Raw genomic sequence first — 27532 nt, forward strand, 5'->3', positions numbered from 1 at the left:
CCACAATTACAGGAGCCTATTATGCTTCACTTTTGAAGAAATTAAGGGAAGCTATCAAAATCAAGAGATGGGGCAAGATCAGCAAAGGTACCCTCCTCCTGCAGGACAATGCTCTGGTCCACAACTTGCACGTCGCCAGATGAGAAGCATGGGCGTGTGGTTATGAAATTCTTCCCCATCCTCCCTACTCTCCTGACCTTGCACCCTCTGACTTTCACCTCTTCCCAGCCATCAAGTTGTTTTTGAAAGGAAAGCGTTTCCCAAATGATGCAGCCTTGATTTCTGAAGTCACGTCGTGGTTGGAGGACCAACCTGGGGTGTTCTACAAAAACGGTCTCCAGAGCTACAAAATGCATAACTCTGGGTGGTTCCTATGTAGAGAAAGACTAATAACTGTGCCAAGTTTCGTTGCTCTACTGCTATGGGAAGTGGGTCAGGGACATTACTTATTGCACGCCCCTTGTAGCTCTAGGAGATCTAACTACTTTGTTATAGAACTAAATATATAGCTGCAGTATTTTGATCGACTTGTAATCTCCAACATTATAAGGTTTAGCAATATCTATTGTTCTAGTGTTCTGACATCAGACCATTATATATATATATATATATATATATATATAAAAGTGAACGTGTCTGTCTGTCTGTGTACATTTCCCTACGCAATAACTCTGTCAATTTTTAGTCTATAGACTCGAAATTTGAAATACCGGGTACTGAGATTTGGGAAAATCGATGTGACGGGTGTCAGCCAGAAATTTGGCTGTTAAGGGGTCAAATTTCAACGATTTGACCTTTAAGAACTCTACCAAACTCCTCCGACAATTTTGGGTCTACACCCTTGAAATTTTAGATATAGGTTCCTTGAACCTGGATCTAACTTAATAAAGTGATTTGAGCCCGAAACTATAAATTTTAAGGGGTCATAATAGGGGTCAAAGTTTTAAAAAATTAACCATTTTTTTTGTTTTTTTGCTTTTTTTGCGCAGCATACACCTCCAAACACCCGAGCAACGCCGGGCACCCCTGCTAGTATATATATATATATATATATATATATATATATATATATATATATATATATATAGTCTATTTATTATACAAACATTATTTTCTCGGTCAGATGAGGTGAGTCTCTATGAATCGAGATTACATTTATGCACATATGTAACCAATAATGTTTGTATAATAAACAGACTATATACCTGCTCTGTCTTCCATTGAGTTCTCTTTAATAATCACACGGATTTCAGTGGATTTACATCTAAGAAACTAATTTATACAATCATTTTATACATATATAATATATATCATGATTCTTTGAGGGGTGCAAAATTTATATATCGCAATAATGAAGGAAAGACTAAAATTCCTGATTAAAAACATTTAAAATAAAGTCAACGGGGTGAAGAGAAGAGAAGAAGAAAAAATGGGGGAGTCAGCTGTCCGGTTTCGCCCTCGCTTTATCAAAGCTGTATCAAGGGATTTGTTTTGGAGAAAAAGAAAAACGAGTTTGGTTTGAGCAAGACTAATACGCTCAAACCCAACTCTTGAGTTTAAGCGTGATTAGTCTCTAGGATTTTTTAGTAATATAACGCTGCTTTATTTTAATTGGTTTCCCCATTTTTTTCCCCCCATACATAACGTAACGCAACATGATTTTATTTGTACATATTTTCGATTCCCATTCGTTATTTTTTTCTCTCCAAAACAATCCTTCGATACAGATTTGATAAAGCGAGGGCAAAACCGGTCAGCTGACTCCCCCATTTTTTTTTTTATCTCTTCTCTTCTCTTTTTACCCTGTTGACTTTATTTTAAACGTTTTTAATTATGAATTTAATTCTTCCCTTCATGATTGCGAGATATATATAAAGTTAATGTATACTAATTTATACTGCTGAAAGCTAAAATCATAAATTTTGTGCCTTAACACTATGTGAATAGCTGTAAAATAACCCCGTGTGTGTGTGTGTGTGTGTGTGTGTGTGTGTGTGTGTGTGTGTGTGCGCGTGCGCGCGTGCCTGCCTCCTGCTTGCTTGTCTGGTATTGTGAAACGGTGAGCTCTTAGGCAAAGTGTAAAGAGGTTGGCGAGGAGATGAGACTGTTTGATTAAACAACAGCGGTTGACTGTGGCTGAATTGGTGCACTTTGTGCTTCCAAAGAAAATACAGTTGACCCAGCCAGAAGCGAAAGCCGTGTGAGGATGAGGGACGATGTGGGTTAAGAATGAAAGAAAGTGCAAGAAGAAAAAGGGGTGACAAGAATGGGAGAATGATGCATGATATAATAAGTTGGTTTTAAATATGTTGTAGGGAGTGATTTATTGGGTCGTACTATCGAAACTTATAAGCTGGCATGTGTGTGAATGATAGGATAAATCAGAGGAGGTTTGTGGGAATTGGAAGTCTGGGAGTACAGCAAAAGAAACAAAAGAAGGAAGTGAAAAAGAAAAAAAGGTTGACATTGAATGGGAGATCAGCAACGGGCGTTTTGGATATGTTCGCACAAGTCAACGACAGAACAATGATGGAAAAAGAGCAGACAAGAAGTAGAAATGTCTAACAGACGACTGATTACTTTATTCACAGTCAATATCCACAGTAACTTCAAATGCTTATATTTTATATTAAATATTATTTACATGCAGTACACTCACATTGAAACACCGATTCTTATTAGATGACCAAAGTTAAGCAATGTTGAACCTGGTCAGTACTAAAATGGATGACCATTTAGAAGTACCAGGTGCCATATGTGATCTTCGCCTATCTATGCATTATTTCCATTTGTCCTGGACTTCTCTTTTCCACTGGAATTAAACAGTGTTGATTCATGAGAGATGTGGTTGGCGATTGCACAAGCTTTGCTTCACTCGCACCTACCTTAACAGAGGTATCTGTAACCTTTCAAAACTGAACGGAGGTGATAATTATTTTTCTGAACACAAATAGGTCACAAATGACTAGTTAAACTAAAATAAATTGCTTTTGACTAATTTCCTTACTTTATTTTCTTTAAAATAATTTATATTGCTAATAGTAACGCTTTTTTTGTTTTTTTTTGTGTGTGTATTTTTATGGAAATCACTTCAGGCAAGGTATGAAGCCACTCGATGTAAGGAACTAAATAAAATACTACTCTAAAGTTAAAAACCAGCCAATAATTAGTGTGAGATAGATAGATTCGAACCCAGAAAGCTACAATTTTCCCCCCTTTGTCAGAAATATCGCTGATGGAATGCGAGGAGTAAAGGATAAAATAAGAGATGCAAGAGTTATGCGGCTGGTGGAAGTAAACCCAAGATCCACTTTCTACTCACCTTAAATTTGCTAGAAACCATAATGATAGTCATCTTAACAAGATGAATATTCGTAATTTCATATTCACACGTTTTTCTTCCTCATAACTTCGAGAGATAGAGATGCTGTTATACAACATTGTGATTCAGATCAATTTGGCAAGAAAACATTTTAGCAGCAATTTTGTTTTTTAATGATGAAAATAGCACAATAATATTATAGACTAGCAGGGGTGCCCGGCGTTGCTCGGGTGTTTGGAGATTTATGCTGTGCAAAAAAAGCAAAAAAAATGGTTAATTTTTTAAAACTTCGACCCCTATTATGACCCCTTAAAATTTATTGTTTTGGGCTCAAATCACTTTATTAAGTTAGATCCAGGTTCAAGGAACCTATATCTAAAATTTCAAGTGTCTAGACCCAAAATTGTCGGAGGAGTTTGGTAGAGTTCTTAAAGGTCAAATCGTTGAAATTTGACCCCTTAACAGCCAAATTTCTGGCTGACACCCGTCACATCGATTTTCCCCAATCTCAGTACCCGGTATTTCAAATTTCGAGTCTATAGACTAAAAATTGACAGAGTTATTGCGTAGGGAAATGTACACAGACAGACAGACACACAGACACATTCACTTTTATAGATATATATAGATAAAGAAAGAGAGACAGACAGACAGACAGAAACAGAGAGGTGTAAAGAAGAAAGTTACATTATCAGAGCATGATATATTTAGAAAGGGAATGCCACTTATTCGAGATAGTAGATATATGTATACAGAGACATTTAGAAAATGAGCGAAGTTAAGATAAAAGTGTAGTATCTGTTCTCTTTATTTTACATTATCGTTTTAACATCTAAGAAATTGCTTCAAAACAACCACTGCATTTAAAAAAGCAATCTATTATATACTATAAATGCGGGTGTATGTCAGAGGTCTATCCTAAGAGGTTTACTATTCCTGATATTCATAAATGATCTCCTTGATAAAATTGTCTCTGAGATAGGTATATTTGCTGACGACACCACGCTCTATAACAAACACAATGGGAAAACGAATGGCACATATCCAAGGTAATGAGCAGAAACTGTAATGTTATGGAGGTGGTGTTCCAAATCGACGTATGTTATTTTATGGAGGTGTTGATATATACGTGTGACTGTGCGTCGTGTTACTAAATATCTATAGTATGGTTTTCTAGTGTCGTAGCCATTTGTTACTCTTACAGTCTATTTACATTTCATGATCATCTAAGTGTGTTGCGTGCATGTGTGTCAGACATAAATACATAAGCACGTTTATTTAACGACATACCTGGTTTTCTGCTATCAGCCTCTGGAAGATATTCAGCTAGTCTTGGGGAGAAGGATTCTGTGTTTGATGAAGACGTTTCAACAAAGAAACCAAGACGCTGTCTATTTTTGTATAATTTATTTCACTCCCAGGCATTACATCCAGCAGAGGAATGATTGACGATGTTTGCTTGGGTGGTTAATTCTAGTCTCCATTCTGAGACACATCAGCTCCCTCCCCGGTGAAGGGGGGGGGACGACCTGTGAAACCGTCCGCTCTGTTTGACCGTCTCTTTCAACTCATTTATTTTTTTAGCTAACCAGAACACATGACAGAAAGACACATACTTCCAATGCTGGTCAAATCTCTTCCGGTGCAGCTTGTCCAGTTTACACCTCGACATGTTTTGACAACTTTTATCAAAACATAGCTTCACATCTTATCTCTTGTTTACTTCCAATTAGATAGACAAATAGATCGATAGATTGATTAATAGATCGATAGCTAGATAAACAGATACAAAGATAGATATATTGATAAACAGATACAAAGATAGATAGATAGATAGATAGATAAATGGTTGGTTGTTTTTGTTTTACGGCATATCAACCCTTTTCAGGTTATTTAATGCCGAATCCAGTGATTTTGAAGAACAATTTTTGAATAGAGTGTATTTGTTATTTTTAATCGGTTTCTATTTAACGCATAGTTGGGACCCTAACAGGTACTACCAATCTGGGTCAGTGGACCTGGGAGCAATGGCAATTAAAGGGTGGCTCCACACTCCCCAAAGCCCGTAAGCTGGGGCTTCACCACCGGATATAGTTTAAGGTCATATCCAGGACCTAAATAAATGGACCAATAATAGCTAATTAACAAATTAAACCTGCTATTATCTAACAAAACCCTAGAGGAGGAAGACCTTCAGGATGGTCACATTCAATGCTACTAAGACTAAGCTTGTTTCCTTTAATAATTACAAGAAACCTTCTCTACCACTAATAGCTATGGCTAATGATACATTATCTGAAAGTACTTCGTTCAAACTCATCCGCTTAACATTCATGGGGAACAGTAGTTGGAACAGATACGGCATGGGCATTGCCAAGACTGCTGCAAAGAAGGTGGGCTCGCTTGACCGTGCTAGAAAGTTACTTACACTTGAAAGTGTCTTGTACCTTTACTAGGCCACCATTCACCCATGTATTGTCATCACATTTGGGCTGATGCATCTGCTACTAGTCTCTCCTTCTTAGATAGGATCCAAAAAAGAATCTTCCATCTAATAGGTTCCAAACTATCAGCTAAGCTTCAACCGCTGTCCCATTGACGAACTGTTGCATCCCTCTGCTTGTTTTACAAGTACTTTAATGGTAGGTGCTACGACGAACTACAAACCTTTGTACCCCCTCTATGTAAATACTCACAACAAATCCAACAAGCAGCAAAATCCCACCCCTACACAGTAAAAATCCCTAGATGTAAGAAAGCCTTCTACTCTAATAGTTTCTTCCCTAGGACTGTTAGGCTTTGGAATTCCATTTCGGGTTCCTGTTTCCCTGACTCTACTGACATGCGAAAGTTCAAGTATAATGTAAACAGACATCTTGCTGCTCAACTCCCTAATATATAGTACCCCTGCGAATTATGTCCCAGATATTAACCCCCCCCCCCCTACATCAAAGTGGCACTGTGCCTTGTTTGGGGGTGAAAATGCAAAGAAGAAATATTAATAAAGTAGAATTCTTTTTCCCCTCGACAATCAGACATTATATGACTGTAAACAAAAATGGCACACATTACTTCGATATGGTCACTCTTCTTTCCAATATCTGGCGCGTGTTTCCGAAAAGTATTACTCAATTTCATTTTAACTCCAAAGTTCTTACTTTAAATCCAACCCAACTGACTCTCCCCAAAAATCATGCACTGAAGATGTAGGAGTAAATTTAACTCTGTCGCATTATCATGCACTAGCAGGTGTACCAAGCGTTGCTCGGATGTTTCGAGGTGTGTGCGGTTTTGAGTAAATCAAAACAAAAGAATAAAGTACCAGAAGTGTCTTCCTGAGACTGTTCATAATGTTCCCATTGTCGACTTCTTTTATCTACATTGTTTCACTGTTTATGAATATTGAAATAAAATACATTACTACTTTTATCGACATCTTAAAACTGTTCTTACTCTTTTTAAATGACAACGTTAATGTTTAAGAATATTGAAATAAAATACATTAGTAAACATTTATTAATAATTTTTTTTTTACTGTTTATGTGTCAAAGTTATCGACTTTTTCTTTTCTGATCATGAAATATTATATATATGAAATATTGAAATTATTCTTATATTGAATATTGAAATAAAAAGACATTACTACACATTTATTAATAATATCTTATTGAATATTGCAATAATACTTACGTTTAATTAATGTTATTTTCTTTTGTAATAGCATTTTATTTTTAAATAAATGACGACGTTTGTACTGTTTATGAATATTACAAGAATAATAATTACTAAACATTTATTAGTAAGAAAATGGGTGCTAGTGCACTGATTATCCGCGCTATATTTGAAATCGTATATGTTTTTTTCGTGCTGTAATAACGTTATTATTTAAGAAGCCATTCTTAACATGGGGAGGGTGCAAATGCGCCTAAAAAAGTAGAATCACATTTTACGGAATTAGCTAAGAGTGTTAATTTACAATAACAGGTATGGCACCATTGGCACTTCTGCATGTCAGTAACATGGAGCTAATGCGTGTAATTTAGTTTCAAGAACCGCTGACAGATGCCGTTTGTCAGGCAAAGAACCGGGGTCGATAACTATTGTTGTAATGGAAAATTATAATGAAGGAAAAAAAAAAAAAAAAAAAGAAGTTTAATTCAACACACAGAACTAAAAACAAAAAAAAAAAAGTTGAGAAATTATTTTAATATTCATTTTAAGAAAATACTATTAAAAAAGAAAAAGTCGATAAAAGTGAGACATAAACAGTAAAACAAAAAAAGCTATTAATAAATGTTTAGTAATGTATTTTATTTCAATATTCATAAACATTAACCTTGTCATTTAAAAAGTAAGAAGTAGATAAAAGTGATTAAAAGTGAGATATTATTAATGTGTAGTTATGTATTTTATTTCAATAATAATAATAAACATTAACGTTGTCATTTAAGAAGAGTAAAAAAAGTTTTCCAAAGTCGATAAAACTGATTAAAAGTGAGATATTATTAATGTGTAGTAATGTATTTTATTTCAATATTCATAAACAGTGAAACAATGTCGATAAAAAGTTGTTACTATGGCAACGAAAACATGTCCTTACAAAGAAAGAAAGAAAGAAAATAAAAGAACGGAAGGAAAGAGCCAAACGGAAGTTGTGTTTGTGAAAGTTTGGTGCGTTTCACGTAAATGTAAATCCAGGTTTTCATAAAACTCTAACCATGCCGGTTATAACGAAATCGAAGTAATGTAATTGTGAATTCAATTCCAGGTAACGGATTGTGTTCTGTTTTAATGTAATTTTATTATAATAAATGCTTTATAAATTGTGTTTATGTTTTATGCTATTCAATGGCAAAGTAACCGTGGTTCGTTTCAGCGTAAGTCCAGACCAGTTTTTAGATAAATTCTAACCGGTGATCGGTTTTAAATGTCTCCTGTGAACGTTCTGGAACGGTGTAAGTGAGTGGCGGTGGTAGGATGAATTTGTGAGAGAGAGTATACTTTACTACTTCCATTAAATGTAACCGATTTTTACAGTGGACTCTCACCAGACAGAATATAGGAAACTCTGATCAGCAAGATACTGGACAGCTAATAAGCCTATAACATATGACAGATGTCGCGATTCAGTTTGTGAATGATACGGCTGCACCAAATGTATACAGGTGCAGTCCTATAAATGTCAAAGTCAGAGGGGAAAAAATGAGTTCATTTTATTTATATAGATAGATAGATATAGAAGAATAGATAGATAGATAGATAGATAGATAGATAGATAGAATAGATAGATAGAGAAGAGATAAAGAATCGTTATTTCGCCTAAGAATAGAATCAAGAGTTATTTAAAATGGAATGAAAGCAGTCTACCTCCGTGGAGTTAATAAAGGGTTTGATTAGAAAAAAAGATTCCCGAATGTGACAAAGATTCTAGAGTTTAACAAGTTGCACTTGAAGAAGGTTGGGGGTTATATTGGTAAAAAAATTGTTAGACCAACATTCAAGACGAGAACAGATCCAAGCGAAGCAATACTTTATGCATGCTAATAAAACAGCCCCAAAAACGTAAAAATAATTGTATGTTAATCATCCCCATTTGTTTGACAATTGAAACAGACGTGAAGGTCGATTTTTATTTAAATTAAATGTTAATGTTTCGACCATTGATTCTACACTAACAACAAACATAAACTTGGAGAGGATCTCGCATTAACACCATCTTAGAAAACAATCGTCTGAGCTCCAATTTATGGTCCCCCCTCGCCAAACATTCACGAGAAACACTCGTCTAGCTGAAAACCTTATCAATAATTTCCCCCACTCTTTATCTAAACGTAGATTCCATGAACAAAACTTCTTTCTTAGAACTGCATACCTGTGGAACTCTCTTCCGTTTTCTTGCTTTTTAATGGACTACAATATGGTCATCTTCAAGTCCAATGAAAACAAGTTCTTGATGAGCCGTTCCCCTTAAGTAACCCAATTTACCAAATTTATACTACTAACGATTACTATATTGTTCCATTGACTACTGTACACTCTTTAACCCTTATCCTCGAGTGGCCTCTGGGCTTTTGTAAATGGTGACTTCTTTGTAAAAAAAAAAAAAAGAAGTTTTTATTACTTATTTTAGCCTTTAATGAAAAACACATATTTTATTTATCTACATTAGATGTGGATGTCATATGACTAACCCATACAAAATATACTTTTATTTTTATAGCTTTTTAACTTTAATCTCTTCTTTAGAGTTCAAGGATTCATGCAAAGGAGTAGTAACTTTCTGAAATGGTCTTCCATGACATTCTCAACTGGTCTCCTGTGACATGTAAACTAGTCCATTTTGCAGTTGCAGTTTGTGACAGCCTCTCCATAATGAATGTAATGTAATAGCAAGCAATCTACGAAAGATTAATGCAAGCAACAGTAAACGTAGTCACTAGTTTTGTCTTCTCTGCGCCAGCCTCTCGAATCAAAGGTTCTCAAGTCCTTCACCACCCTTACTCAAGGCACGCCTCCATGCTGGTCTATCTTAGGCTAGCTCCTCCCACACATTCACATCGATGCCAAGAGCGATCAGATCCCGTTTGGCCACGTCTTTAAAGCGCAGCACCAGGCGACTATGGCTTCTTGATCCATATGACAGTTCACTATAGAAGATATCGTTAGGGAGATGGCCATTGGGCATTCTGCACAGGTGTCCAAGCAGGCGCGATCATCGTATCTTGAGTGTCTGGAACAAGGAGCGGCTGCCGGCATGTCTTGGCACCTCTTCGTTGGTGATTCTATCCCAACAATTGATGCCCATGATATGTCGCAAGTTTCGGAGATGGTAGACGTTCAGTCTTTTCTCGTGACGAGCATATGTGATCCAAGTCTCTGCTCCATACAGTAGGGTACTCAGAACACAGCATTCATAGATGCGGCATTTTGTGCGAGAAGTGAGATATTTATTGAACTATGCTCTTTCATGTAGTCGGTTGAAAGTAGACGCTGCTCTATCTATGCGCATTTGTAGCTCCTGTTCAATGGATACTCCCTTGTTGATGTTGGATCCAAGATACGCGAAGTTCTCAACAGTCTCTAGTTCGTGGCCATTGATGGTGATTGGTAATGCGTCACCCTGGTGCATCACAACTGTCTTATTCACACTGATTACCAGTGCGAACTCCGCACAAGCAGCACTCAATTTGTCAAGCAGCCGCAGTCTTCTTCGAGGTGACATGTCTGACAACTTCCCCGTGTGCAGTCGAGTCAAGCAAGGTTGTGTGTTGGCTTCCACACTGTTTGGCATCTTCTTTTCAGTTCTTCTGCACCACACTTTTGGAAATCACGAGGATGAAGACAGTGTGTTCCTTTATACTCGCTCTGATGGAGAACCTTTTAACTTGGCTCGCCTACACGCCAAAACCAACATTCGAAAAGTCCATAATGAATGACTGTTCATGAATGGTGAATAGTCACACCCTTACAGAGATAACCTTGTTAATATGCATGGGCATAAATAGAACAGGACAAATCTAGAGGAGTAAACCTTGATAAATTATCTTGTTATTCCAATGAGTATCAGTAATTCTTGTGGCATCCAACAACAGTGTCGTAGCACATCAGAGAACAACGTGGTTTAGCAGATGACCATGTTCTTGACAACAGACAAGCACAATGCCTCAGTTAGCCGAGTACTATGGCAAGATGTGTCTTTACAAAATACTTGTCTCTTTGGAGGAGTTTGTGTCAGGAAGGGCATCCAGCCATAAATTTTTTGCTTCAAACAAACTGATTGTTTGAGAGCAGCTGCCAAAAGGCAGCCCTGTGCAAGTCATTGAAGCCTGTCTGTACCTTGATAGTCAACCAGTTCTTACTTTCTTCTTCTTACTTTATTATACTTTATGATCAGTTGGCATAATAGCTAAAATATTTGCTGATATGCTGGAAGACCAGAGTTCAATTCTCAATCAAGTCATATCAAAGACTTAAAAAAACATCGTATTTGGTGCCTTCTTGCTAAAACATTCAGCATTATGGCGTAACGATTAAAGGTAAGTAGAGTAATCTTGTGAAAACAGTGATGCCCTTTCCTACATCTTGGTGAAGTAGTTAATCAAAAAGGAGCGTTTGGGTTGCCCTCGATTATGGTGTACCACTTTATGTATCATCCTGTTTTGTTAGTGTATTTGTATCCTATTCAGGTTAGACACAAGGTCAAGTGTTGTTTTGATAAAAGTGTTTCTATGGAATAAACTGGATTCAAACTAGGTACATTCAACAACACAGACTTAAAATCTGGGTGTGTCAAGTTCGAATCCAGTTCATTCCACAGAAACACTTTCATCAAACCAGCACTTGACCTTGTTTTTAACCTCTCCAAGAGGAGGTAAATGAAATAATAAAAATATGATACCAAAAAAAAAAAAAAATGGTTAAATGATTTTAACATAATAGTTCTTATCATTTCACCAAAGTTAAGCGACATTGTGCCTTGTCAGTACTTAGATGGGTGACAATTTGAGAATACTAGATGTTTAAAAAGATGCTTTAATTTACGTTTATCATTTTTTTTTACCTTTTGTGAACCAGAACACTTCTAACCAAGTGATCTGTTTTAATTTTAATCACCAAAAGTTCCTTCTCTTTGTAAGAGAGGACCTAACCTTTTTCCTTTTAAAATCTTTTAATATCTTAAGAAAAAGAAGAAAAAAGTAAAAAAAAAAAAAAAATCCTTTTAACCCTGCCAGTCATCATCCAACATTACGCACTTTCTTCAAAAATATTCTTGAACTGTCTTTTATGATTTTACAATTCCATTTTTATTTTTTTATGTTTTCAATTTTTTAAAGTTTTCTTCATTAATTTTCATTGAAGAAAATTAATCAGAAAAGATCATTTACTAAAGTGTTAATCTTAATTTCTTTGACGGAGACAAAAAATAAACTTGACTGCTCCTTTTGTCAGTTTATATTTAACTCAAATATTACTCAATTAGAAGAACTTTATGGAAATTCCATGGTGTTTTCTACATCAATGTATATAATGTAGTATTAAGAAAAATTCCTCGGATTATTTTGATTATTCGGACTACTGTTTGCATCTTCAGTGCTATTTTCATAACATTTTGGTCGATGTAACGTCCGACCTTCTTTAGCTGCGTCTTGTCGAACTCCAGAATCTGCACAGAATTTGGAGCAGAACACTTTACTTAATCTACGGGGGTAGCATGCTCTCATTCCATCAGTCATTACCAGGTAGAAATCTTAAGTAATTTGCAATTGTATTCTTAGTATCGCTTGCATTGAGGATTGAAACTTTAACTCGCAGAAGAAGTAACTATTGAATTTGACCTAACACTTTATCCATTACATGAAACAAAACAAAATATAAAATTACTTTTGAAATCATAAATTTGTCAGGATAATGTTATTAAAACAAAATGACTCTTTCTTTGCCCTTTCATAAAATGATTGTCATTGTCAGCCAAATATTCTTTAAATGAATAAAAATGAATTTGTCTCTTTTTTGCTTAAAATTATAGCATTTTAATATTTTTTTAAATGAATATGCTTAGTCTTTTTACTGTAAACAAGGCCGATAGCCATTAGTCGCGTGCTCTCGTGTAATGAATGAATACATGAATGTAGGATTGACATGAAATTCTTAAAGATAAACTAAAATGACTGAAAAATGGGATGAAATGACTTAAAAAGGCCAAGAAAAGCTGTATTTATTTGCTCCCCCACCGAGCAAATTAGGCAGAAGGCTGATTTTTAATGCGAGGAGTGAAGGGGAAATGGGGACCAACTCTACGGGGAGTAGGGGAGCTGGATAGTGACAATTGGTATGAAAGGTTGCCCCTACATTGACCAAGGTCTTATCTGTGGGGTCGCCCCCACATAGAGTCTTTGCTTGCAGTATCTGCTGGAACAGATACTACACTTTAATCTTGGCCCGAAGGCCAAGAAAAGGGTAGTATTTATTTGCTCCCCCACCGAGAAAATTAGGCAGAAGGCTGATTTTTAATGTGAGGAGTGAAGGGGAAATGGGGACCAGCTCTCTGGGGAGTAGGGGAGCTGGATAGCAACAATTGGTATGAAGGGTTGGTATTTAGTTGCTCCCCCACCAAGCAAATTAGGCACAAGGCCGATTTTTAATGTGAGGAGTGAAGGGAAAATTGCGCCTACATTGACCAATGTCTTATATGTGGGGTTGCCCCCACATATGATCTTTGCTTGCCATAACAGATACTACACTTTGAGATATTAAATTTTTTATTCACAGGAAAAAAATACAATTGGGAAAATGAACAAAAAACTTAGGCACAAGGCTTACTCAAAAAGAAGGGGGGGATGGTGAGGTTGGTTGATCCATCTCGTCTCAATTCTTATCAAGCTGAAGACCCGGTCTGAACCACACGCTGAGGATCAGAACTGGGCCATCCATCCAGCTGAAGGGCGCCGGGAGGTTTGTGTTGCCACTCCAGCCGCCCAACCGCAGTCCAACTAACTTGCTGCGGTTTATCTTGGGCCCCCATGATTCTTTCGTACTGTGCAAGCGCCTCCGACACGATCTCAATGTCTCTGAAGCCAGACACAAAGACCGTGACATCATCGGCGAACACGGATACCTTGGCAGCTGAGCCGCCAAGCAGAGCCATTCCACGCAGGGCCAAATTAGCCTCCCCAAGGCCAGGACGTAAAGCAAGGGCGACAGCGGACAACCCTGACGAACCGACCGAGAGATAACAAAGAGCTATCGTGGGCTGTCGATACATCACGGAGATCCACTTGCAGAAGTCCGGTTTAAAATCGACAGCCTCTAAGACAGATGCCAGGAAACGATGATCGACCTTATCGAACGCTTTCAACTGATCTAAGTTGATCAGCGCGGCGTCCGTGTTGTCATCTATTCCCCCCTCTAGGATCGTGCGAATCGATCTCCCCTTCACAGCGTAGTTCTGTTCCGGTTCAACCAACTCTTCGATAACAACCTGCAGCCGATTCGACAGGACCGTGGCCAAAATCTTCAACTGTGTTAAGCAGAGTTATAGGCCTGTAGTCGTCTAACTCTTCCCCACCATGCCCATCACCTTTCCTCAGCAATGTGATCACTCCCTTGGTTACTTGCCCTGGGATGGATCCCTGAGCAAACCAATGGTTCAACACATCCGTCAGAAGAGGCAGAAACATGGGCGACAGCCTCAAATGTGTGTTCGTCAATCAGAGTCGATTATGACCATAGACAACTAGTTGTGTGTCCGCCGGTGGTTGATCGGTCCATTCTGGGTGCGGAAGCCCCTGCCACATGTTGGACACCAGTGGCTGAAGATGGCCACTTCAGCATCTCGTGTACCAAGTGGCGCCAGGTTGGCCTGTCGGAAGCACTGCTTTCCCATGAGTTCACGTCAATGTTGAAGTCTTTCATATAGGACATCAGAGTGTCTTTGAACCGTTTGCGCTGTCCACCAGCTCTTCTCATTCCGCACCGGAGTTCACCATAGAGCAGTTGTTTTGGTATGCGCGAGTCTGTCATCCGATACACATGGCCTACCCAGTGGGTTTGCGCTTTGTGGATCGTAGTGATGACGCTTGGGAGCTTGGACCTCTCGAGAACATCAGTGTCTGGGATCTTGTCTTGCCAGCGAATGTTCAAGATGTTCCGAAGACATCGAAGATGGAAGTGGTTTAGTTGTTTTTCGTGACGTCTGTAGAGTACCCACGTTTCACAATCATATAGAAGAGATGTCAGGACCACTGCTTTGTACACTTTGACCTTTGTGTACTGCTGAATTCCTCTTCGTTCCCAGACTGTTTTCCTTAGTTTGCCAAAGGAGCTGCTGGCCTTGGCAATGCGGTTGGTGATTTCAATGTCGATGTTGGCAGCACGAGAGAGTGTACTGCCAAGGTAGGTGAAATTCAAGCTCTGACCATTTACTTGGATGTTCAGTTCCTGGTACGTGTTGCCAGGAGCAGGCTGGTGCATGACTTCTGTCTTGCTCATACTTATTGTAAGACCGAAGTTCTCACATGCTGAAGAAAATTTGTCCACTTCCAGTTGCATTTCATGCTCTTTGGTTGCATTGAGAGCACAGTCGCCAGCAAAAAGGAGGTCTCTGATTACTGTTTCTTTGACTTTACTGACAGCTTGTAGATGGCGGAGATTGAAGAACTTCCCATCACACCGGTACCGGATTTGGATGCCAGGAGTAACTTCCCTGAAGGCATCAGTCAGCATTGCCGAAAAGCATTGGTGCTAGCACACAACCTTCTTACAATATTCACGAACTTGTCCGGGCAACCAAACTTTGACATGATCTTCCACAGGCCTTCCCTGCTCACTGAGTCGAAAGCCTTCATGAGATCAACGAAAGTCATGTAGAGGTCTTGATATTATTCTTTGCACTTTTCTTGGAGTTGGCAAGCGGCAAATATCATATCGATGGTTCCGCGACCTGTGCGAAAACCACATTGGCTTTCTGGAAGATGACCCTGTTCAAATACAGTTCGTATGGCAGACCATTGAGTCCCGGCGATCTGTCACAGCTGACCTGCTTCAGCGCAGTAAAGACCTCCCACTCCGTCACCCGGCCCTCACAACCAGCCGCTCTAGCCACGTCAAGACGGGGAGAGTTGGCCAAATAGTCACTAAACTCAAGGACCGGAGATTGGGCTGCTGTGTAAAACGCTCCTTGAAATGTTCTCGAAACCCCTCGTATATCTCCCGATTCAATTCAAGGGTGTGTCCATCCGGATGTCTAACTTTTTCAATGTATTTGTCCGAGCCACGCCTAGAAATCTCACGACGCGCAACAGCATCAGAGTTGACTGCTTCGTTGCCTATCTTTCTAAGCCCAGCTCTGACTACTTGACCTTCGTAGTGCTCGCTAGTCTCGCACAGAAGATCCTGCCTAGCTAGTTCCTGACTAACCCTATCACCCTCCCCCGTAGCCCAGGCTAGTTTCTGCTCTAGTGCGAGGCGCTGGGCATACTTGACAGAGAAGCTTCTAATGTTGGCTTTTAGACCTAACCACCACTTACTCCCAGTAACCGCCCCCACTAGAGCCTTTTTAATTAATTCTCCTAACTGGTCTCGGAAGTCTTGTATCTCCAGAAAGGAGGTGTTTAACTTCCAGTACCCCGCTAACTTTTTCCTAGCTTCAGCCGGACCATAACTAGTTTATGGTCTGACTGACCTAACCAAGTGAACGTGGGGCAAGATAGGAAATCTATTTTGCTTCTTCTAACTAGTATCCTGTCCAAATAGGTATTCGGATAGGAAGAAATGCTATTGGTCCACATCCACATCTCCCACCCTGGATGCTCGACCTGAAACTTGTCGACCAGATCACATCTAGCCGTCAAGTCAGCCAGGCTGGGCTCACATCTTTCCAACCCTCTATCTTCGCCTCCTACTTTATCTTAATCTGGGTCTAAGATGGCGTTCCAATCTCCCTTAGCACTACCTGCTTCCGACAATCTACAAACGCGTCAAGCTGACTGAAGAATGAGACCCTCTCGGGAGTGGTGCTGGGCACATGAACTGCAACTACCCGAAACACAGAATCTTTTACGGCAACATTGGCCACAACCAGCCTGCCCACCATATCTCTATGAACAACGTTGACCATCGTGGACAGAGTTTGCTTCACTAGCAAGGAGACTCCCCTTCCCTGCGGGCTGCCATATGCTGAGAAAACTTCAAAATCCTGGTTCAGCACCTGACAGTCCACAGAAGAAACGAAATGCGTCTCCTGGGTCGCAGCAACATCCACTCCCAGGGACAAGAGGTCGTGCCGGAGGCGAGTCACCTGGCCCGGTGATCTCAAGCCCCTAGCATTCAAACTGGCCAAATTTAAACACATGGTACCTACCTTTAGGGTGTGTCGCACCTGGCTCCAAAGTCGGTCGGCGTAAGGATACCAACGTTGTACGCGATGCTCAAGGAGGTCAGGTTTTTCAGGTCCTGGCCTTCTCTCACAATGCCGCCAACGTCTAGGGGAAAGGTCAATTTTAGGGCCCTGTAGAGAGACGGATGGACCCACACTGGAACCCTTCCTTTGCATTGTTTTGACAGTTCGTCAAGGGAAGAGTCGCTTTTTTTTAAACAATTTCATTTCCGGAGAGGCCCCTTCCGCTGCCTCCAAAAGTGACCACAAGTTGCTCTTGCAAGCCTCTGGAGTTCTAACGAAAGTTATTAGGAGCGAGGCAATCCAGCAGTGGCTTTAAAGTCTTCCTCTGACAATGTGAGAGGGCCGTTGCCACCGTCAGAGGGTCAATTCGACACAGTTCTTGTGTTTTAGTCGGTCCTCGAGAGGCAGAGCAACCCCTCCCTCTCCCGGGTTCATTCGTTTCTTTTTCCCTTTGGGGTGGTGGTTCAGTTTGCATTGGTGTGGGGGTTTGTGTTGGTGCAGTGTCAGATGTTGGTGTGGTGTGTGTGGTGTCTGGTGTTGGTATTGTGTTGGATGTTGGTGTGATGGTTGGTGCAGTGTTTCGTTTTGGTGCGGTGTCTGGTTTGGGGGTGGGGATGGATTTTGTTGTTGTTGCTGTTTGGGATGGTGTAAGCTCACAGGGGGTGGGAGCCACCTTTTCTTCTCCTTCCATCTTTTTAATTTTCTTTTTCTTTCTCTTTTGTTCCTCGAATGGACCGGGGAGTGGGAGCGTTTGTTTTCCCTCCCTCTCGTTGGCAGACTCATCTTCTGAGGAGCAGTCCTTCCTTCTCTTGGTCCCCGATTCAGTTCGTCCGGGAGCCAGTCGTTGTTCCTGGGCTGGTTTGTTCTGCTCCTCTTTCTGTTGTTGATGATGCTTTTCCTGCTTCTGCTGCGGTTGCTGCTGCTTGGGTTGTGGCGTCTTTGGCTGCGGCGGTTGCTGGACAATGTGTTCTAGTCACTTGTCCGGAATTGGCTGCAGCGGCTGTTGTTGTTGCTGCGGCGCTTGTTTTTTGTCCGCTTGCTGGCTGGAAATGGGGTACTTTGTTTTCCCCTTTCGAGTCACTGTGACCCATCCAATGCTGGGGGATTGGTCCACTGGCTTGGTTGTCGTCTCTGGGGCACAAGGCTTGTCAGCAGCTGTAGGGGCTTTGGTCGGATTTCTTTTGGGGCAATCCTTCGCCATGTTTCCCTTCTTCTGACAGTGCCAGCAGTGCGGTCTCCATCCCTCTACTATGATGGACATTGTCCCCTCTTCACACCTCAGTGTCGCTGGTATTTGGTTGAAGCCAGCTTTGTCAAGGCGCATCTGGAGTCTGTAGTCTCCAGTCAGGACGTCCCTCTTCTTGCTTGTTAGGGCTGCGGACATCACGTCCCCGTACTGGCTGAAGACCGCTCCTAGTTGCTTTGCTCCCAGGAGACAGGGGACGTTCAACATGGCAACATTGGTGACTATTTGGGTAAGGTATTCTGGCTGGAGTTTGATGTTTTTCCAGTGCAGATTTGTCCTATTGGCTGCCTCTTTGGCCTCTCTTTGGGTTGGGAGCAGGACGTCCCACATTGCATAGCTCCTCCTGCATATATATTTGGCTGGGATCTTCAGATCCAGCAGGAGGTCCACCATGCTGTCCTTGTCTACTCCTGTGAAGCCTCTTTTCTTTGTGTAAGGTCCTCTGCGGTGCCTGGAAGGGGTTTTATTACGTTCCCTTTCGTGAGGTCCTTGTAAGTGGACTCAAAAAGGTCCCTGTATTCCTGAGGGGACATTTGGGCTTGTGGACCCCATTCAGTGTCTTCATTACTGGCAATGCGGGTCCAGGACAGTGTCGTCTGGCTTGGGTGTTGCTATTGCTGCTTCTGCTGACCAGGGTTTGGTGGTTTGCCCAGTGGGATGAGAGCCGGCCAATCGGTGTTCAAAGTTGCCAATCTACTGGTCCCTACCTCCTGGGTCTCTTTTTTTTTCTTCCTGGGAGGGGATTGTTGGCTCCTGGGTGCCACCTGTTGTGCTCCACCACTTATGGGGGTTGCTTCTGCTCCAGTGTTCTTTGCCAGGCTTTTGTTGCTGGGTATCTCCCTTTCTGGAAGGGTGGCTGGTTGGGGCTTGATCTCTTGGGGAGCATTTAAGCAAGCTGGATCTTTGGTCACCCTGCCGAGGATCTTTAAAGACGCTATCGCTTCATTGATTAGCACTGAGTCCTTCTAGCTACTCCATCCTCATCATCTTCCCCTTTTTCCGTGAGGGGGTCAGCCTCTTGGGGAGTTGAAGTGCTACATTTGGGTGATGGTGTAGTGGACTGAGGAGCCGGGGGTTCCATCAGCTGTGGTCCACCCGCGACGTCCATTGTCTCCTTGTCCCTTGATTTCTTCTCCGCTTCTGCTGGGCATTTGCCCTCGTGGGGAGCAGGAGTGGAGAGGTCGTCTTTGGCCAACAAGGATTGAGGAGCAAGAGGTGCCACTGAGTGTGGTTCACCTGAAACGTTCCTCGTTCCCTCGTCCGCCATTACCTATGCTCCCTGGGTCGGGGAGTTGCCCTCTTGGGGAGTTGCCCTCTTAGGGAGTTGCCCTCTTAGGGAGTTGCTTGTGAGTTTTCTCCCTTCTGGGGGGGCGTCCTTCAGTTTATTATCCGGGCGGTATGCCCCATTGCTTTTTGTTCCCCCTATTGTGGAGTCGTCCTCTTGGGGAGCAGTTTTTCCTGTGATAGCCCCCTGGCTGGAGGTATCTATATTGGTGGCCTCCAGGCTGGGGGTGTCCATTTTTTAAAAAAGCTCTCTTTCCTGTATTAAAAATCGCCAAAATGAGTGACATGGAGTTGGCGTCCAAAGTGGGGAGCCGACTTTGGCGCCAAAGGCGGTAAGAGGGGAGATAGAACTGAGAGAGGGAGTGGGAAGTTAGTGGAGGGAAGAGAGAAAGTGTTTCCGACCCTCTCTCGCGGGAAGGTCGTAAATTATCAGCTCAGATCCCCCCGTGAAGGGGGAGAGCAGAGAAAGACAGACCAAGTTTGGGTGCGGACAAAACGCTACTCAACAAGCTCGTCAGGTGTTCTGAGCACGATAATGTGTCGCTAGAACAGCACTGCCTAGCGCGGTGTATGTATCAGAGAACAGATACTACACTTTGATCTCGTTTATATAGTTTATTTCCATAATGAAAAAGTTTTACAATCAAGAAAAGCTTAAAAAGCTAAGAACAGCATCTATTAACAACAGACCTTTGATCTTAACCAAAAAGGCCAAGCACAAAAGTGTTATGGACAGACCGACGGACGGAGTGACTTATAGAGTCGCTTGCACGCGACTAAAAAAATAATCCCAGTACTTCTAGTTTCATTTTTCCAGAGTTTGTACTACCTATTGATGCAACATTTTAACACAACTTCCACTAATAACAGTGAATTAGATATTCCTTATAATTTCGTTTCTAAAGCATATCCTGCAAATAAACCTATGCAAGAAAATGAAGGATCAACGACTGGCAGCTTTCAATATCTGTCGTAAGCAAATCTGAATTTAAGCCACTTAATGATCCACCATTTGATACTTGTTTGTGTGAGAAAAATATTATGAATGACTCCTGTCCAAAGAAAACAACTAACATATAGCAAAGAAAAATAGGTATTTAAATCGTTCATACTGCTTAGCTTTTAAGTCGCTCATGTAATCCACTGCCCTTTTTGTATGTAGCTTTAGTGACTACAGATGTATTAGTCAGAGCTTGTCTTTACATGAATCAACACATGTAGAAATAATCAGCAGTTGATCATTTTTTTTGCAGCATCACTACAGAAAATCAAAGAAGAATTATTTCAGCAGAGAAGTATTGTCATGAGGATTAAAGATGTTAAGCAAACAATCAGGTTCTTCTCGTAGTCATGGAAATAATTCAACCAATAATCTAGACAATGAGGTTCAGAATCATGGTTTGTCAACAATCTATGAGGGTCTTTCCAAAAGTAAGGCCTCCTTTTTTTTCTACTCAAAAAGTTTAAGAATTATGAAGACAGGAGTGGTGCCATCAAAATAAGCAAGGTTTTGTGCTCCATAATTTATTTTTCTACATAGTCACCTCCATTCTTGATACACTTTTGTCCGCAATGAGCAATGGCTGGGGATGAGCATCTGGAGCATGCTTTGTCATATGAAGACTGTTCCAAAAGTAAAGCCACCTATTTTTTTAAACTCAAAACGTTGAAAACAAGGACAGGAGTGGTACCATTAAAACGAGTGATCTTTTGTGCTCCAGAAGTTATTTTTTACATAGTCACCACCATTTTCAATGTACTTTTCCCAGGAATTTAACGATGCGTCTTTGCTTGTAACACACACCCATAACAGGTTCTTTAGAGTTTTACACCATCAAATATGTAATAGAGAAATGAAATTTTCAGGTCATTAATTGATAAACTCAGTAATCATTGCAATGTAATTTGTAAACCTCTCTGATCCGTTCCGACGGAATATAAAAAATAAGCGGCATTACTTTTGGAAAACTCCTTATATATTATAAGTAAGCGAAACATCATAACAAAATCTCTCTTCATCGTCAGTTTTGTTTGAGTCAATTAACCATTCAACATTATGAACATTAAAGTCACCACAGACATGAATACTAGCAAAAGGGTGTGCAGACAAGATCTTGTCAATTTTGTTAGAGATTTGGTCAATGACAGTTACCCCATCAATGAGAAGATAATAGCAAAGATGGAAGCAATGCTGGGCATACGTGCAATATAGAAACGCATGCAGGACAATTTGTTTGTCATAGTAAGTATCCCTGCCACATGATAAATAATGTTATCACAAATTCCATCGAAAAGACGATCTTGAGACTTGAGTTTAAAGGTTATATTTGAGTATCCTGAGATTATGAAGTCCCTAGTAGAATCTGATGGGTTCATGCCGAGTTTGCATAGAAATAACAGGTTTGATTTTACCTCCTGTAAATAGATTTCAACATCTGGAATGTTGTAACGTACATCCCTAATATTGAAAAAGGAAACCTAATAGTAGATTTAAATCTCTGGAAGGTTGGGACCTTCCAGAGATTGAAATCTAGGAAAATTTCTTTTAATATGAGGAAAAATATGACCACATTAAAGCAGCTCACATTTCTGCATTATAAAATGATCTGAACAATGGATCAAATGACTACTAAAGCAAGAAAAGTTTTAAAGCAAAAGCTTGTTAATATATCTGAGTAATACATGAGAATGGCCGAGATTTTACTAATTATGTATTAAGGCACGACAATTACTAATTATGTATTAAGGCACGACAATTACTAATTATGTATTAAGGCACGACAATTACTAATTATGTATTAAGGCACGACAATTGCTAATTATGTATTAAGGCACGACAATTACTAATTATGTATTAAGGCACGACAATTACTAATTATGTATTAAGGCACGACAATTGCTAATTATGTATTAAGGCACGACAATTGCTAATTATGTATTAAGGCACGACAATTGCTAATTATGTATTAAGGCACGACAATTGCTAATTATGTATTAAGGCACGACAATTACTAATTATGTATTAAGGCACGACAATTGATAATTATGTATTAAGGCACGACAATAACTAATTATGTATTAAGGCACGACAATTACTAATTATGTATTAAGGCACAACAATTACTAATTATGTATTAAGGCACGACAATTGCTAATTATGTATTAAGGCACGACAATTGCTAATTATGTATTAAGGCACGACAATTACTAATTATGTATTAAGGCACGACAATTGCTAATTATGTATTAAGGCACGACAATTACTAATTATGTATTAAGGCACGACAATTACTAATTATGTATTAAGGCACGACAATTACTAATTATGTATTAAGGCACGACAATTGCTAATTATGTATTAAGCCACGACAATTGCTAATTATGTATTAAGGCACGACAATTGCTAATTATGTATTAAGGCACGACAATTGTTAATTATGTATTAAGGCACGACAATTGCTAATTATGTATTAAGGCACGACAATTACTAATTATGTATTAAGGCACGACAATTACTAATTATGTATTAAGGCACGACAATTACTAATTATGTATTAAGGCACGACAATTGCTAATTATGTATTAAGGCACGACAATTGCTAATTATGTATTAAGGCACGACAATTGCTAATTATGTATTAAGGCACGACAATTACTAATTATGTATTAAGGCACGACAATTGCTAATTATGTATTAAGGCACGACAATTGCTAATTATGTATTAAGGCACGACAATTGCTAATTATGTATTAAGGCACGACAATTGCTAATTATGTATTAAGGCACGACAATTACTAATTATGTATTAAGGCACGACAATTACTAATTATGTATTAAGGCACGACAATTGCTAATTATGTATTAAGGCACGACAATTGCTAATTATGTATTAAGGCACGACAATTGCTAATTATGTATTAAGGCACGACAATTACTAATTATGTATTAAGGCACGACAATTACTAATTATGTATTAAGGCACGACAATTGCTAATTATGTATTAAGGCACGACAATTGCTAATTATGTATTAAGGCACGACAATTGCTAATTATGTATTAAGGCACGACAATTGCTAATTATGTATTAAGGCACGACAATTGCTAATTATTTATTAAGGCACGACAATTGCTAATTATGTATTAAGGCACGACAATTGCTAATTATGTATTAAGGCACGACAATTGCTAATTATGTATTAAGGCACGACAATTGCTAATTATGTATTAAGGCACGACAATTGCTAATTATGTATTAAGGCACGACAATTGCTAATTATGTATTAAGGCACGACAATTGCTAATTATGTATTAAGGCACGACAATTGCTAATTATGTATTAAGGCACGACAATTGCTAATTATGTATTAAGGCACGACAATTGCTAATTATGTATTAAGGCACGACAATTGCTAATTATGTATTAAGGCACGACAATTACTAATTATGTATTAAGGCACGACAATTGCTGATTTTCTATTCATGTCATATTTAAGTACGTCATTCGAGCAAACCAAGATTCTGATGTCAAGAACAAGAAACAACCAATTTTTAGTTTGACAGACTGACAACCAACTTTTAGTTTGACAGACTGACATGCCATACAAGTTTTTTGATTTTTTTTTTTTAGACTGACGGTAGGGATTTGGAGAAATTTAATAATGTATTAATATATTTAAGTGTCATTTTTTGGGGTGGGGGTAAACATTTACAATTAAAAAAGATAAAGCACTTACTATAAAAAAAACATTTACAATTTTAAATAAGTAAATAAATATTTTTTCTTTTTACTTAAGGAAACATTTTTTATTATTCTTATGTTAGACTCATAATTATTTTTACAAAGATTTTTAGCGAAAAAGCAATAGGAGCAATTTGTTGTGCCTTAATTTGTCATTCCTACATTTGTTGTACCTAAATTTGCCATACCTAAATATCACACGAATAGAGAATTAACAGGAGCAGTTGTGCCTTGTCGTACATTTGTTGTACATATATAGTAAAACTGGAGTAGCTGTATGAATAGAAGTTGTTGGGTAACATTTAAGATCAGAAAAAAGTGAAACAATCAAAATTAATAGGTGAGACTCGATGGTCAAGCAAAACCAATGCAGTAGCAATTTTGGGCATCTCGCTGAAGCAACTGCTAATACTTAACTTGACATGTATATTAATGATCATTCAAGATTTCAGTTCAATTTATTTGACAAAAAAATAGAAAAATCATGCTTCAATTTCCATGTAGAGAAAGGGTGGTAGAAATTTACACAGAAGAAGACACAAGAACTCAGCATCTTGAATTGCAGCATTGCTGGTGGGTTTATTACCTTATTTGGAAATCTATTCCAAGGTCTCAGGATCCTGATTAAGAAAGTGACTCTCCTTCAGTTCAATTGAAATCGGCAATGATATTTTTTGTAGAGTCTACATAGACCCTTTCTGGTGCAGAAGTGAGGCATAACTTAATACCCATTGAGGAGATTGTCGGCTAAAATGAGATCATTGCATAATCGTCAAAGGGAGAAGAGACTAAGCCTTTAAGTCGGCTTTTATAAGTAATATCTGATAGGCTCAGCACTATTCAAGTAGACAGTCTTTGATTTAGAAAAACTTGATGCAAATGCAAAATATGAAGCTGATGTTTTACATCAAAGTCTTTCAAAGTTTGGAACCATATTGGCAGCATTTATATGGTTTTGTATATTTGAAACTACAAATTGTTTGGATATAAAAGAGTTGAAAATTAATAGAAAGCTGTGGTTTTCTAATGGCAGCCTTCCCATGAAATGTGAAGCTCTTATTGAACAGTTTGTGTTGAAGCGAAATTATCCAGATGATTATTAAGCTCTATTGTAATTTTGAGTGTCATGTTCTTGTGCTTTTTCTTCGAAATCCTTACAAGAGTTCTATGATCTTTTTTAGAAACAGCTTTGGCTTTCTACCAGAATTTTATTTAAAAGATGTTTTCCTTTTTTTCCATAGGTTGTCATCATCTTCGAGACTGTTCCACTTACAGTACAGTAACACCTGCCATATGGGCACCAACAATCTGCTCTCTTTGGCAATCTAATAGATTTTTCACTCTAATCTTTTTTTTACTAATATGCATTATCTAGAATACAGAATAAAATTAACCAATTAATTCAGGACAACAATAACTATAAATAGAACAAAAATGACACCGATATATTGGTAAATTGTTGAAATTTTTGTAGGTGTTTTAAAATTGATGCAAAATTCATAAGGTGTTTCCATTATTTTGTTTAACCCATGCATGATTATCGCAGGGAGTTTGGTAGATTCAACTACAAAGCTGAAGGAAAAGATAATAACATTATTAAATGTTCACAGCAAAGTTTTGGAATTTGTAAATACATGTAGTGACCAGATTTTGCAGATAGAGATGGATGCCAAGGGCAGGGACGTGCATCATCAAAGTAGCACCACCCAACTGTTTCCCGTCAAATGTCAGACCCCTGGGAGTGACGGATTTCATATGATATTGGGCATAGACAAAAGAAAGAAAACAAATATCTATATGCTCATTAGATCTTCCATGCATACAGTTATTGACTGGGATGAAAATGGCAGAGGTTTGGCAGGTTAGCAGAAAGTAGAAAGATTCAACAAAACAAGAAAAATGGAAAGGGGCACACAAAAATCTAGATAGTTGAATTTTATCATTTTTTGGGGGTCCAGTTTCTTTTATTTTTCCATAGAACAATTAACAACTGAACAACACAGTAATAAAAAATTGTAACTGATAAAAAGAAATAAAAGAAACATGTATCAGCAAAAGGTCGTTCGATATTTCCATCATTGGAAGGTTCAATTGGGCTTAAAACTCAAGAGGGTCCGTCGAGCTGAATGTTCACTGGAAGATTACTTGGGGTTTGGAACACAAGAAAGCCCGCTGACTAAATGGTTTCCTAATAAGTCAAGCATAACATAATGAGAAGCACTTCACATGAAGTGCGGGGGCAAAGATATGACACAAATATATTAGTGGCAAAATCATTTAAATCCAATTAATAGATGTCAGACACAATGTTAAGTTTCCTTGGATCATTTTTCTTTCATTTAAAATGGAGGTAGCGAGAAATATAAAATCACCAACTTAACTTCGGGTAATCCACCGATAAGGTTTTTGTCCAGGCAAACAGTTCATAGAAGACAGGCAATCCTCAGTTTTTCCAAGCAGAGGTCATCTGATAGCGACCCTCATGCAAAACACAGTAAAAGTCTGATACAGCAAGTATCAACTGACCCTTGTGGGGAGACAAGTCCTTTGTTTTGGAGTGCAACAAATTCATTCTTATAAAGTTCCTCGGATAATAGATATTGCCTCGTATTTCTGTTTTCTACTCCTTCCATGATCTTAGTACACCCATCTGATGGCTTTGTGCCATCCATTTAAGGAAGCAGACTTCTTCAATAATCCCATTGATGGAAGTTACAGGGTTTTCACCATGCTGTTTGACAGGTGCCTCATTTTGGTGACCAACACAGTTGAACACAGCCATTCATGTCAGATTCTCAAGAAGTGTTTCAAATCGGGGTTTTCTTTTTCTCTTCTCAGGTTCGCACATAGCAATCATAATTCCTGTGCTTCTTTGTATGTGATTCGCTAGCTTCTTGCTATGGCGGTTATTCTATTCTTCCTCTCTACTTTTCCATCACATGGTGTACATGTGACCGTGACATAAGGCTACGGTCAATTAGATTTTAAGGACTCTAGAAAATAAGCAAATGAAAGAGACTACTTAGTGGATAATAAACCGATT

General features: G+C 39.1%; 1 protein-coding gene across 1 annotated transcript in view; it reads left to right on the top strand.

Moving 5' to 3' along the window:
- LOC145259709 (meiotic recombination protein SPO11-like) overlaps positions 1-26025 on the top strand; it is a 1082117-nt gene extending 1056092 nt beyond the window's left edge. Inside the window, exon 14 of the mRNA XM_080117391.1 lies at positions 25731-26025. Within this exon, the coding sequence (XP_079973517.1) occupies positions 25731-25864 (134 nt within the window). The 3' untranslated portion in view covers positions 25865-26025. The remainder of the gene's footprint in view (positions 1-25730) is intronic.
- Positions 26026-27532: the final 1507 nt, after the last annotated feature.

This window comes from Euprymna scolopes, chromosome 3, assembly GCF_053919585.1.
Source record: "Euprymna scolopes isolate OS-2025 chromosome 3, ASM5391958v1, whole genome shotgun sequence".
Classification (NCBI taxonomy): Eukaryota; Metazoa; Mollusca; class Cephalopoda; order Sepiida; family Sepiolidae; genus Euprymna; species Euprymna scolopes.